The following is a 15,936-nucleotide window of genomic DNA, read 5'->3' on the forward strand; positions in this document are numbered from 1 at the left end:
TTTCCAATGCTTATCAATATTTTAAGCCGTTACCACGCAACTTTCAAAGGTGTAAAAATAGTATTTTATTTGCATTTCTTTGTTTTATCTCAAGATCAAATTAAAGTTCAAGAACGAATTCCACTCCGCCCTAGGATCTAGCGATAAGAAAGCAGAACTTCTTCCACGAAGCCAGCGTCTTCTATTCTAAAACAACTATTGACATTTGGCTTTCTGTGATTGCACAATCAATTCGACCAACGTAGGCGTTAAATGCACTTTACACATTGCACAAAATTCTTTGTAACCCAAAAGACCACACAAAAGGGTTCATACGAAAATAAAAAGAGAAAAACAAGCTATAGCGAAGCGATTACAATTGAAGTACTGACAGGTAATAGAATAAAAGGTACTCGACCTATCCAGCTTAGAAAGCGAGCGGGTATGACGCTTTTTAGCACAAAGAAGTCAGTTATCCTGTATAAACAAGACGTTTATTTCTAGTTCATTGGCGCACGCATACATATATATGTACATACAGAATGGAGATATAAATAAAAATGTTGTTTGACCTTGAACACACACAGTTTTTCTCATGAACTAATTTGACTTAATATCATCGGAAATATACTGCAATACATTGAATAAACTTAAGAAAATAAACAAACGAGCTGAAAGAGCTGAAAGTTTTGTGTAGCAGACGATCGGTGGATCTAAATAGAAACAAGCTGCATGTTTTCACTATTCATTGCTGCAATGAATCTCCCTTTTGAATTTTCTCTTCTGCTTCTTTTAGGGGATTGAACAAAGTGGATTGTGCTTTGGGGCTATCCGTTTAGAGCCAAAAGAAAAGAAGATTGTCTCGGATGGGCTAGGAAGAGGTCATAAGAAAGAATTTAAAGGAAATGGGAACTACATGGGCGGGTGTAAAGAGTGAAGTTTTGAACAGATTGGGGTGGAGAGAGAATCTGTACAGCTTTGTTGGCATCAGAGAGCTGGGCACTGCAAATGAGTTCTTAGCAGTAGTAGTAGTAACCTATGATCATCTTCATCAACTTTATTAGAATGATGCTAAAAGAATGTTGTATGATTAGCATTTTTTTTTATAAAAACAAAGCAAACAATCCAATTTTGAATGTTTGTCTTGCAACACGCATTGAATAGAGTGCAAAAATCTTTAATGAAAGCAAAGAGCGACACACAAGGCCATTTTATGGCTAATCCATGAACTCTGATTTTATTTCTCAGACTGTATTTTTCGAAAAATTAAAGTTCCTTCTGCTCTGACCGGTTGTTTAAGCAGTTTAATGAGAATAATAAAAAAAAAAAAAAAATCAGATGAACACAAAGATATTAAAAGCTAGAGCGAACATAAATTATTCGATACACAAATAATATCCCTCAATCCTTGATATCTCTCACTCTTTACGCCAAGGCTTCATAGTACTTTACTGAAAGTATTTGAGTACAATAAATTTAAATCATGGATAATTGTAGGTGTATTATTTATTTACCAATTGCCTTTTAAACCAAACCCTTTGAATTAGATCTGTTGCTTAGATCAAACGGACAGAACAAACCTCTCCCATGCCTGAAGCCTTGGGGAAAATACTTTTACCCTATTCCAATCGTGCTTGTGTTTGAGCAGTCGTTCTTAGAGGAGCATCCCTCATATATGAAATAAATTCTATTCGTTTTAAGTTATAATGTCTCTCTTTACTTTCATTTGGTAAAAACTTCCTGTCTCTTTGTTTGTAGCACCATACCCAGTGTAATTTTAAGCGCAAGGAGGGAGGCCGTCCCCTCAACCCCCACTGTTTACATCAAAGCTTCACTTTTGTCTAATACTGCTTCGAGAAAATGATCTTTCTGATGGAAGTAGAGGGCGATGTTTTAACGAGCAAAATTATTGATTCAAAGTCAAGAAACTAGATTTTTAAATACTGAAAACTGTAGAATTCTGAAAAAAAAAACTAGTGCTTTGCTAAAACTGATTTTACTTTTTTTTTGGGGGGGGGGAATTTAAATTGCATACTAAATGTTATTGATAGTATGGCCGGTGAAAGACTATCGAGATCCTTATAAATTAGTTTTTCAACTTCTGCAGGCTAGTTAATGACTTCTCAATTCCTAAGAGAAAATCCAGCTCTTGGATAGGTCTTGTGTTTTCAAGTATCATGGTTGCAGCGGCAGCTGCAACCATGATACTTGAGCGTAAATAGCGAACCACAGCCCATAGTAATCAAAAGTTGAAAAGGGATTTTTCAAAAAAACTGTCTAGTGAGAAAAAATTTCCATCTGTCATTGAATCAGGAATGGTAGCTATTAATTCGGTTAATCTTAGAAGTAAAAGTTTATTGCGAAAACAAATTTATGGTGATTTCGAAAAAGAGCCTGAAACCCCTTGAAAATGGCGTCAAATCGAAATAAAAAGTGCATCATTGGAATCAGCATGTTCCAAAACCTTTTGTGGGATAATTACAGCCCCTCACCTTGAACACCAAGGAAAAGTACTGTTTGGATGGGTTGCACTGATCTGTCTCTTTTTTTTTTCTTTTTTTTCTAGAAGGGCTAGGGGGTGGCCAGAGCATCATAGAGAGGTGTGTATTAGCTCATTCGAAAGGGGATTAATTTTTAAGTGCCTTTCTTAAGTGACCAAAAAGATTGGAGGGCAAATAGCCTCCCCCCTCCCTACAGGCCCCCTCTCCCACAACTAGTCCTATAAAAATTTTGAGATAGCCATTTTGTTTAACATAGTTTAAAGATTCAATATATATATGGTTTTGATGATGATATGGCCCTCCATATTCCCTGGGGAAGGGATGTATGTGATATCGGTAGTAGTATTGATACAATATCTCCAAGCGCAGTGTCCCCCCATATAGCTATAACGATTACAAGCGGGGTGTCTTCCATATAGCTATAATGATTCCGAGCAGAGTGTCTCCCGCCAATACAAGCAGACAGTGTATTGACCGGATTCAACTACCGTGAAAATTCGTGCTGATCTCTGTTCAAGTTGTGTTTACAACTAACTGTAAACCATACTTTTCTAATGAATAAATAATAATAATAATTTTCCCTTAGATCTACCTGGTACGTTATTCAATAACAAGAACAACAAAACATATTTTTTCATTTATTGACAAAAACAACTTAAAATACATCATAAATAGCAATAGCAATAAATTTCATTTATTAACATCACATTTTATACAACTTAAAATACAGCACGAATAGCAATAACTCACACTATTTGTACAACAATAGCAAGAAGAACAACATTTTTCACTTTTTGACATCACATTTCGTACAATTTAAAATACAGCACGAATAGCAATAACTCACACTATTTGTACAGCAATAGAAAGAAGAACAACATTTTTAAACAATTTGAACACATTTTTTTTATATTTACAACAAAATAAGAAAAAACATACGACTCTACCTTGCTATACAAAAAAAACTACTGAGTTGGGGAAAAAAACTGCTGAGTTGTAAAATAAAAAAAAACCACTGCTGAGTTGAAAAAAATATCTATTAAAAAAAAGAATCCCACCACCACCTAACCATTTACTATTTAATCTTTTCACGACCGAGGTGATGTCTATAATCTCGACACACACTTTGGTCAGAAGTTAAATGATGTCCATGGGGTAGCACCTTCACACCATCCGCACACACATAGACTTTATCCGACACGGGACAGGCTATTGTGTCTACTACTAATCTATGGTTTTTAAAACTGAATGAGTAAATCAAGACCACCTTCGCCCTTGGAACTATACGGTAGTTCTTGAAGTGTGGACGAACACCCAAATCGAAGTTCTCATTCACGTAGTGTCTGGACACCATGATGTGGACTTTTTCGACTACCCCGTACTTTGTTAGCACAAAGTAAACCTTTGGACCCACAAGTACACCATTGGAAATCAAGTCATTTCCCGTCTCTGATTTTAACATTAATAACTGATTTGGGGCTTGACCCTTCACTAACTCCGGGTAAATGGACTCGTCCCAATTGGTAAAGCCCATTCGGGAGCTAATATGCACGCCTTTTTCCAAATCTTCCAATAAATTCGCTATTCTAACTTTTAGCAAAAGTGAATCGGTATCCCCATAATATACTTGAACGTCTCCCTCCCCCGGCCATTGGCGCCTGCACATATCGTAATAGAATGACAACATGAGTTTTTTTGATATTTTGGTTATTGCGCTGCCAGCTGCAATATTTTTATTTAGAACTACATTTCTTTTTTTTCTATTTAAGAGGACCATATTCGAGTCTATGATGGTGAATGATGTAAAGTTTGGATCGGCAACGATTCGAGCACATTCTTTTGGGTCACAACGTCACAACGACTTCGATTGCGTACACTCTTACACATTTTACCGAAGGCTGAGTTCAAAATGAGTTTAAAAATTTCCTTTTCAACTTTCGTTTTCGCTTCGGAATGTTTATCGACAAAAGTGTCAATAAACGTTTTCAAATAGGGTTTCTGGTCAAATTGGAGGGCTCTATGTATCCTTGTGACGTTGAAACCGTTGGCTACCATCCACCGCAAAAGAACGTGATGTACAACGATATTCTCTTTCGGATGAAGGTCGGCGATAAGTTTTTGTTTTGAAGGTGTCCAGTGCACACCACCATCCTCTACCTTAGAAATATTGTACGGAATCAAAGAGTCCCTAGTCACCGCTCTGTTTATGCACGCGAAAACAAAATCCTTCACCGAGTCATGATGCTCCACAGGTATTTCATCATCGATTTCAAAAAACCATCCCCGCGGTCCATTCTCCTCAACATTGGCAATGTTGGGGAAATCTGAAGCACAAGGATCGTTAAGCCATTTATAATTTCCACACGGCAAAGAGTAGTGGACATTGTCGACGGATAGAGGAAATTCATATCGAAGAAAACTGCATCCGACTTTACACCGGTATCTTGTCCAGTCGGATCAGTTTTAAGGATACAATCTCCATGAAAAACACACCCTCCCCTCATTGATCTCTCTACAAATAGATGCTGATCCACGTCGGTGATCAAGCCTATTTCCTCTTTACTGATTTTAAGAATTAAATCCATCACCAGATGATGAGTGAAAAAATAATAACCTAAATCCACCCAAATTCCCCATAGATTTTATCCGTGCTCTTACACACAATATCCAGCAACGTCAATACATCACTTGCCAGGTACAATCTACAATAATACCACCCGTTTTTACACCCTCCCTTAGCCCAAACCCTCTTGGCAAATTCATAGTCGACAGTGGTGCATTGACGCTCGTAAAGTGAATCGTAGAATGAGGTGATGGACGACAATTGTTCCTCAGAAAGCCTCGCGGTGGAGTTGTATTAGTCATACGGATATATGCCCTTACACGTTAATAAATCATACATTTCACTGTCTGAAAAGTGCTGCTGTTTAAGGAGGTGTTGCTTAAGGAGGGGGAAACTATTAAAATCGTCACTTTTCTGTACTTCAATGAGTTTTCTTAGGGATTTGGGGAAGAAGCTAAAGGAGTCTAAAAAACGGATCTTATTCACGCAAAATTTATCGTTATCTATTATTTGCCATTTGAATTCTAAGAGCAGCAGCTTTTCAGACGATTTGGGTATGATATTATAAGAAAAAGAACCGTCTACCCATGCGCCATCTACAACTCCACCTCGTTGCAATCGTGCCAACGCCGGTAAAATAAATTTCATGTCATAGCTGGAATTGTGTTTATAGACAGGTAGAAACAATTGTTGACTAACGTTTAAATTACACGATTGATGGGCCACTCCACGAAAATTGCTCAATCCCGAAACAATCGGATTGCCCAAATGATCGTGGTCGCGGACCATCCCTTTACCCCCTTTCCCTTTACCCCCTTTCCCTCTTTCCCATTACCCTCAACAAATTCCCCATTACAAGGCCAACATATTTTCTCAGTTTAAATGGCCAACTCGACCTCTGGTGATAGAGTCATTGGATAGGATGTATTTCGCAGCCGTTATATCGATTTATTTGCTGTTTTAATGAGTGCTGTCACGGCTGAGAGCATACAATCCTCACCACCCAATCTCTCAACTACCTCTACCTCTGTGTGTGTGTGTGTGTGTGTGTGTGTGTGTGTATGTGTGTGTGTGTGTGTGTGTGTGTGTGTGTGTGTGTGTGTGTGTGTGTGTGTGTGTGTGTGTGTGTGTGTGTGTGTGTGTGTGTGTGTGTGTGTGTGTGTGTGTGTGTGTGTGTGTGTGTGTGTGTGTGTGTGTGTGTGTGTGTGTGTGTGTGTGTGTGTGTGTGTGTGTGTGTGTGTGTGTGTGTGTGTGTGTGTGTGTGTGTGTGTGTGTGTGTGTGTGTGTGTGTGTGTGTGTGTGTGTGTGTGTGTGTGTGTGTGTGTGTGTGTGTGTGTGGTGTGTGTGTGTGTGCGTTAAATATGATTCTTCGAGTCTAGCCTGGTTTAAGAAAGAGAAATTATGTCATATTTTTTTTATATGGTGATGTGACACTTCAATTAAGCTGAAAAAAATTATGTTCAGTGTTTAATGACCTAAATCTGTAGAACCGCTACCCTTTTATTACTTTTTTTTAAATTCTTAATTCATGCTAGATCCTAACATTGACATTGAGGTTTTTTTCTTGTTTTTTTTTTATAAAACGCACACTGGGATAGATATATACAGAGACAAGAGAGAGAGAGAGAGAAGATACAATTTTTCTTAATTGGTAACGGAGAGAGGCGCCTGGTTGCATCACTATATCAGCTTTATGGGCTGAAAGTTTGGTTTGCATGTTGGGTGGGGTAGTTGACCTGACGAAAGTTGGCTGGTTTATGATGGGTCCGGATGGCTGTGGCATATCGTTGTGGATGTTGGATGCGTCAGCTGGATAGTTGGCTATTGGGCGGTTTACGGTTAATGTTGATTGTATTAATGGATTCAACCTACGACCATGTTGTATAACCGTCGGTCTGCTTGAACTGACCACCGGAGTCGCTTCACCCTTTCTTATCTTCTTAATGGGTAGGGGTAGCTCTGGAAAATCCTAAAAAAAAAGTTTGTTTTTCATGAAAAAAATCTTGAAAGAGAACCATCAGTCCTCATCAATCGTTATCTATTATTTGCCATTTGAATTCTAAGAGCAGCAGCTTTTCTGATGACTTGGGTATTTTATTATAGAAAAAAGAACCGTCTACCAATGCGCCATCTACAACTCCACCTCGTTGCAATCATGCCAATGCCGGTAAAATAAATTTCATGTCATAGCTGGAATTGTGTTTATAAACAGGTAGAAACAATTGTTGACTATCATTTAAATTACATGATTGATGGGCCACTCCACGAAAATTGCTCAATCCCGATACAATCGGATTGCCCAAATGATCGTGGTCGCGGACCATCCCTTTACCCCCTTTCCCCGTGCCCCCTTTCCCTCTTTCCCATTACCCTCAACAAATTCCCCCTTACAAACCCAACATATTTTCTCAGTTTTAATGGCCAACTCGTCCTCTGGTGATAGAGTCATTGGATAGGATAGGATCACATTAAGTGTTACTGGATATTGATCATTTAAACAATTAAAATCTACTTTAGTGAAATTTGGACTCCCATTACTAGTGTCTTACTAGCTTCCTTTTGACAGTGTCTTACTAGCTTCCTTTTGCAGAGGCTTGTGATCTGCCACAAGAAATGCATATTTGAAGCATTGAAGCCCTGGAGCCTCTGGAGATCCAGGTTCAAAAAATATTTAGCAATCTGTTAACTATAATAGGGTCTGTATAAATTCTAGTAAAATTAATTTCTTTACCCACTATGAATATAAAAGAATAACTTACTTCTTGCGTGTAGCTTTCGTCAATATTCCTTTTGTTTGAATGCATCATTATAATATTTCAAATGCCAATTCTGAACTGATAATATAATTCACTGTCGGAGTTTTCATATCCGTGTTCAAGGTTAAACATAATTCAACCACGCCTAAAAAGTTAAATTATAGACAAAATTTTACAATTTCATAGAAAGAAAACGAATCACTACCATGAAAAAATCACGCACTTTGAACATAGATCAGCACGAATTTTCACGGTAGTTGAATCCGGTCAATACACTGTCTGCTTGTATTGGTGGGAGACACTCTGCTCGGAATCATTACAGCTATATGGAAGATACCCCGCTTGTAATCGTTATAGCTATATGGGGGGACACTACGCTTGGAGATGTTGTATCAATACTACTATCGGGCCTATCAATATCATGCGTATCGGTATCGTGCGTATTGGTATCGCATGTATCGTATCGGGAATATCTGTATCCGCTGTTTTTTTTTCCGCCATTCTGTAGGCTCTTTTGTCAAAGTATTCCCAGGCAAGGTGTCACGGTTGCAACAGTAGCTGCAGATTAGTAAAGAGCGAGCGACCACTCATAGTAACCTAAAGTTAAAAAACGCGTTTTGAAAAAAACTGCCTAGTGAAAAAAAAATCCCATCTGACACTGACTCAAAAACGTTAACTATTATATTGGTTTGTCTCAAAAGTAAAAGTTTATTGCGAAAAGAGTTTTGTGGTGATTTCGAAAAAAGCCCCACACCCCTCGAAAATGGCGTCAGATCAAAATGGCAAGTACACTATTGGAATCAACATGGTTAAAATCTTGTACAGGGAAGTTACAGTCCCCCTCCCTGAACAACAAGGAAAATCAATTTTTTGCATCGGTAGCACTGTTCTGTCTCCCGTTTTGTTGTTGTTGTTTGTTTTTTTTCTTTTTCAACAGGTCTAGCTGGCTACCAGAACATCATAAAGAGATTCTTAATGGCTCATTCAAAAGCTATTTCTCATATCTATTTGCTTTAAGGTACGGGGAAATATGCTATTAGTTTTAAATAAGTTGAGCTTTCTTGTCTGCAAAATGAACACGCAGAAATTTATGCACAAAAATTATCTTTTGACTTTTACAATTGCTTTTTTTAAATACATTTTTTGTTAGTTTCTATAATTTAAAAGTTTATTGCGGAAAGAAATTTATGGCAATTAAAACCCTCGAAAATGGCGTCCGATCAAAATAAAAAGTGTACTATTGGAATCAGCAAGGTCGAAAACCTAGAACAGGGAAATTACAGTCCCCCTCCTTGAACAAAAAGGAAAATCACTTTTTTCATCGGTACCACTGATCTGTCTCCCGTTTTTTTTCTTCTTTTTTTGCTAAAAGCCTAGCATGCAACCAAAGTACCATGGAGAGATGCCTAATCGCTCGTTTTAAACCTATTACACATATCTGCGTGCTTTTTATCAATTTTAACATCCAAAAGTGCCATATAGCACTAAAAACGGCACTTTAGGTACCACTTCTTAATTGGAAGAGTTTGGAAGCATAAAGCGGTACCATTGCAAAAATTGTGGTCCAAAGCCCCTAACTGGAGGTTTATTATATTCCTCACATATACTCCATCACATTACTCACATTTTTGTCCATCACATATACTCACATATACTCATTATTGCGAAAACAAACTAACTAAAACTAAAAACTTTTCAACTGAAAATCTACCAAAAACTAAGCTTGAATGATCAACAGTTTTGAATTGAACCTTTAAATTTCACGCTGCGATGAAGCCCGTGAGCTAGTTCTAACGCCGGTACATAAGGGGATAGGACGTTTTTGCCCCCTTAGTTTTTTGCTCCTGCCTAGGTTTTGAAAAACACCTATTTTGGGTTATTAGTAGTAAGGCCATAGGGAATATGAATTACACATGGAATTACACAAGAATATGCAGTACAGTTTCACGTGCACATTGTAAAAAGCGACAAATCCTTTACCCATAAAGTGGTCAAACACGTTTTGAGAGTATAGTCGAGATTGTATAAGACAATCAGACTGGTTTTTTCTATTGGTTGAAAGTACACATGGAATTACACAAGAATATGCAGTACAGTTTTACGTGCACATTGTAAAAAAGCGAGCAAATCTATAAAGTGGTCAAACATGTTTTGAAACTATAGTCAAGATTGTATAAGACAATCAGACTGGTTATTGCTAAATATTTCAATTACACATGGAATTTCACAAGAATATACAGTACAGTTTCACCTGGACATTTTAAAAAGCTGGCAAACCCATAAAGTGGTCAAACACGTTTTGAGAGTATAGTCGAGATTGTATAAGACAATCAGACTGGTTTTTGATATTGGTTGAAAGTACACATGGGATTACACAAGAATATGCAGTACAGTTTCACGTGCACATTGTAAAAAAGCGAGCAAATCTATAAAGTGGTCAAACATGTTTTGAAACTATAGTCAAGATTGTATAAGACAATCAGACTGGTTATTGCTAAATATTTCAATTACACATGGAATTTCACAAGAATATACAGTATAGTTTCACCTGGACATTTTAAAAAGCTGGCAAACCTATAAAGTGGTCAAACATGTTTTGAGAGAATAATTGCGATTATATAACACAACCAGACTGGTTTTTGAGGCAACATCCATTTTTTAGGGCCAATCAGAGAGAGTGGAGGCTACTCCATATACGATAACTTGATTGGTAATTGGATTGAAATAAAAGGAGTGATTTTCATTCGTCCTTGAGATTTTGTATATAATGCTCATGCGTTACGATTAAATTTTCATAATTTTTTAACACACCATGGATAACGCATTTTATATTATTGACTTTGAATCTATGGATACATCGATATACAATGTGTTCAGTCTTGTCAATTGTCTTAATATATTTCCAAATAAAATCATTTTACATAGTCATCCCTCCAGTAATTTCAAGCTCAGGGGCATATCCCCACCCCTCCCCCCCAATAATGTCGAAAAAAATTTCGTATAGCCCATGCCCCTTGACTATCCGGATGGAGACCCCTCTTGCCTCCCTACCCACAATAAAAATGCTGGAGCTAGGCCCTGGTTCCGTCAAGCCATGAAGTGAAAACTTTTAACTTTCATAGCTAATTGGCCAATACCCAAAAAGATGTATAACAATATGGGGTGGGATGCTACCTTTTCATCTAACCGTCACAGGCACTGAACGTCATTTCGTTGACAAGGAAAATCAGTCAGGACATCGACACGTCAGGACATTGACAGTCATAACATTGACACGACAGGACATCAACATTCATAATCGCTACCCGTCAGAACGTCGACAGTCATATCATCGACACGCCATAACATTTAAAAAAAATTTAGATGTTATGACGTGTCGACGTTTTGACTTTCGACGTTCTGTCGGTTATTGGTTCTGACGGATTTTCGTTTTGAAACAAATTTATAAGTTTATATAATAGTAATAAGTATATAAAAGTTTAGAAACAAATTTCGGCTATAAATTTGCAAATCAGGGGGGTGGGGGTAAAGCATAGCATATATTAAATACGTAACCTGACATATCTGATGGGTAGCGATTGTGATTGTCGATCGACTGACGTTCCTTTCATGAACGTCACTCCCTTCATGAAAAATTCCCTTCCCACGAAAAATTATAGAAAGATCCTCCCATGTAACCCCCAACCTCCCTCGCCAGAAAAAAACCCTGAACACGTCTGTATACTTCCCAATAACAAATACTATATATAAATAATGGGCAAAGTTCATAGCGTTCAGTCCTTTCCCCGGGGACTGTGGGGGTTTAAATCGCCCTTAAAGACATAGTTATTAGATTTTTCGACTATGCTGAAGAAAATGATTATCTCAAGATTTTTATCAGGTGACTTTGGGAAAAAATGAGCGTGGGAGGGCACAGTAGCCCTCCAATTTTTATTGTCACTTAAAAATGGCACTAGAACATTTAATTTCCATTCGAATGAGCCCTCTTGCGATATTCTAGGACCAATGGGTCGAAACAATAACCCCTGGAAAAAAAACAAATAAACACGCATCCGTGACCTTTCTTCTGGCCAAAAAAATCCACATTTTTGCAGATAGGGGCTAGAAACCTCTACAGTATAGTTCTCTGATACGCTGAATCTGATGGTGTGCTTTTCATTAAGATTCTATGAATTTTAGTGTGTTTTTCCTCTTTTTTCTAAAATAAGACAAATTTTCTCAGGCTCGTAACTTTTGATGGGTACGACTAAACTTCATGAAACCTATATATTTGAAATCACCATAAAGATTCGATTTTTTTTATGTATCTATTGGTATCAAAATCCCGTCCTTTAGAGTTTCGGTAACTATTGGGCCGGGTCGCTCCTTACATACAGTTTGTTACCACGAACTGTTTGAAATACACAGCATTTTTTGTAACAGTATTTTCTTAGAGTGGATGGAAAATTTAAAGGGAGATAGCCCAGTCATCCAAAAATGAAAACAAGTAAGTCACGGCAAAATAAAAGGGGACTAAACTGCATGTCTAACAATGTGGTAAAGCTTTCTAATATTAGTTAATTATTAATTTAGTAAAAATATATATGACGCAAATATGAAGTTTCAAAATACCACTTTTTTATTAAGATAAGAAACATATCCTGCTAAGCTCTGTTTAACGGGAAATTAAGAAATTACCACTTTCTAGCATTTACGTGGGAAGGTGTGGTTGAGAAAAATGTATAAAAGATACATTTTATCGGAAGGAAAAATCTCTAACTAACTATATGCCGGACTGGCCTGTGGTCCGTTGTTTTAGCAATACTTTGGGACCTTGCTTTATAATCGTAAGTGTCTAATTTATATTTTATTGTTGTTTTATTGTGACTTGTGGGCTACTTGGGACAGCCAGTCCCAGTAGCCAGAATATATCCAATTTTATTATCTGATAAATGAATAAAAGTATTGTATTTTAGACGAACTCTCTACGATCTTTTTTAGCCTCTCGAACATACTCAGTCGGTACGCCTCATTAGTTCGGTCATAGCCTAAGGCACGCTACCAAAGTTCAATTACCTTAAAGCCAGAGTTTATCTCCCCCATAAAGGGAGAATAAAGGCATCTACGACTACAACCCCCAAATACCACAAATAACGCCTTACAACAACTGGTGGTCGCTAGAAAAACTGGGTCGAGAAGGCTAAATACAAATAGTAGATTGAAATAAAATGGCATTACCAGAGGAAAAAATGACTTCCCTATCAACAGTACTCGAAATTGCCAAAATTATACCGGAATCCGCGGGAATGTCAGATTTAGATGAATTGATCGAAAAGTTAGAAATTTTCGACGAACTAACAGAGTCGTTTGAAGATAAGGTCAAAGAACAATGTGTTGCAACCAGATTAAAGGGAATCGCCCTTGAACACTTTAAGCCCCCTAATAAAAGAAAACCAAAGGATATTCTTACTATGAAATGGTATTTTAAAACAAGTTCTCTATATACAATCATCTTAAAGAGTTTAAGAGCAAAGGAAGTGACATTAGTTACCTCAAATACAACGAGACTAATTTTTTATATTTGTGTGTTTTTAATTAAAAAACGGCGGAAATGACGAGACAGTAGAGAAAGTACAACTACATACTTTTACCCAAGGGTCACCAAAAAAGTTATTAAGACTAATATTATCGCAAAAACCTGAAAATTTAGAGTAGGCTATAATACTAGTCGAAACAGAGGTAAAAATTGACGAGGCTATGAAAAAGTTTGACCAGATGTCAATAAATAACACAGGAGCCCAAGAAAATATAAAATATGAAAGAGGACAGAAAAGGGTGAACTTTGAAGAGCCGAATCGTGAACCAAAAAGACGTGATGGAGGCCGAAGGTTACCGTCTAGGGAGATAGATGACAAATTCCATGACCTTTAGACACTAGCAACTAATAAATATAGAAAATATGGGCATCCTTCCCCACCAAAGACAGATAGTTGGGGAACCAACAAGGGCAGATCAAAAATATTTAGAAATAACCAAGAAATAAACAAACAAATTAAGAGAACATTTTATTGCTATTATTGTAGCAAACCAAACCGCTATGCAGCAGATTGCTGGCATAGAATACGAAAGGAAGCCCAGACGTACAAGAAAAAAAACCAATTCAGAACGCAGGGGGACAGAAATTTAAGAAGACAGGGAACAAATAATACTTGGCAAACACCTAATAATATTCCTGAATTTAGGCCTAGAAGGCACACGGTTAACAATACCCAGGGTCAAAGCAGCAGCGCTGAAGAAAACTGGGATAATCACAGACATTTTTGGCCAAACAGTGGGCATTTAAACAAAGAAACCAGCCTGTATGGGTCGACAGAGCTGTTTCATTACAAAGACCCTTATATAGTTTACAATGTTGTGATACAAATGCGAATAATAATAATCTACCGATTCTGCGTTGTTTTAAAATTGAGTGTTTTCAAAATTTACCATGTTTACTAGATACAGGTGCATCTAAATCATTAATTCGAGAGGAAGTCTTTAATAGATTTCCTCCTAGTGTCAAAAACCGAGTAAGCAGATGCCAAAATACCCTAACATCAGTGACAGGGCATAAGCTGACAATTTTGGGAGAATGTCCGCTAAAATTTAGTGCAGGGGATAAAGAAATAACAGTAACAGTAATAATATGCAAGCAGCTACCATTTCCTTGTATTCTAGGAGTAGATGCCATAAGAAAATATGGGATTGTATGGGAGCCCATATCCAATACAATCACGATAAACCAGGCAAATGAAAGTAATAGGCAAATTTGCGTAACAACAAATAAAGAAAGTGAAGATTCGAATTATAACCTAAAAATAAGCGGAAAAAATACAATAGAAGGGGGAACGACAGCTCAAGTTCTAGCTACATTAAATGAAAATGATGAAAAGGTTAAAACGATGGATGCCGTGATAGGGGGGTACACCATAAAAGAATACCCAATGATTTTTGTGGAAAATAAAGTTATAAAAATTGAAAATGGTATAACATACTTAAAACTATCAAATCTAAGTAATGATAAAATAAAACTGAACCAGGTAGAACTTGGATCAATAGAAAAGATTTCAAATTCAGAAATAAAATATCTAAACAGTCCAGAATTAAGCGTAAATTTCACTAGCCACGAACATTTATCCTCAGTAAAACCGCAACCACAAGAAGATTATGGAATGACGAAAACTGATTTTTTGTAATAATTTGATTTAAAATATTTACCGGAAAACGTAAAAACTAGGGTAGAAAATATTCTTTGTGATTTTAAATAGACTTTTGCAAGACACAAATCAGATTACGGATTAACTCACATAATCACGCACAAGATATCAACAGAGGGCGCTCCAATCAAAAAGTCACCGTATAAAACACCTTATCATTTAAAGCCATGGCTAGAAAGCCAAATAAAAGAAATGGAAGATCAGGGTATAATTAAAGAAAGCATTAGTGATTGGTGCTTTCCATTAGTGATAGTCAGAAAAAAAGATGGTACCTGGAGACTATGTATAGACTTTAGAGCACTAAACGCCGTCACGGTTAAAGACGTAATGAAGTTACCAAGAATTGATTCGATTTTAGATGCGTTAGGGGGTTCAAAATATTACACTAGTTTCGATTTAATAGCAGGATATTGGCAAATCGCTTTAGATGCAGAAACTAAGCATAAGGCTACAGTAATCTTAGACGATGGCAGAACGTTCACATTTCAACGGATGCCATTTGGCTTATCATTTAGTCCAAATTGTTTCAGTAGGCTAATGAATTTGGTGTTAAAAGATATCGAACCAGGAAGAGAAAAAGATACCTTGGCTTATTTAGATGATGTAATTTTTTTTAATGAAAACTTGGAAGACCACTTGGTTGGACTTAGAAAAATACTGGAAAAGTTTGAAAAAGCAGGCTTAAAATTAAAACCAGAAAAATTAAAAATAGTAGTACCAAAATTAGTATTTCTTGGACACTGATAAACCAAGGTACTATTTCACCAAATCCAGAAAAATTTACAGTCATAGAGAATTTCTAGCCTCCTAAAGATCAAAAAAGCTGCAGATCAGTTTATGGGTTATTAAGCTATTTCAGACGATATATTAAAAATTATGCCACAATAGCACAACCTTTGACG

General features: G+C 36.9%; 1 protein-coding gene across 1 annotated transcript in view; it reads left to right on the plus strand.

The window, feature by feature from the left end:
- The window catches only part of LOC148948454 (uncharacterized), a 39,053-nt gene that overhangs the window by 12,272 nt on the left and 10,845 nt on the right, over positions 1–15,936 (plus strand). Inside the window, exon 3 of the mRNA XM_089094936.1 lies at positions 2,087–2,193. Within this exon, the coding sequence (XP_088951062.1) occupies positions 2,087–2,193 (107 nt within the window). The remainder of the gene's footprint in view (positions 1–2,086; positions 2,194–15,936) is intronic.

Source organism: Artemia sp. Qi Xiang Cuo, chromosome 9, assembly GCF_049724085.1.
Source record: "Artemia sp. Qi Xiang Cuo chromosome 9, ASM4972408v1, whole genome shotgun sequence".
NCBI lineage: Eukaryota > Metazoa > Arthropoda > Branchiopoda > Anostraca > Artemiidae > Artemia > Artemia sp. Qi Xiang Cuo.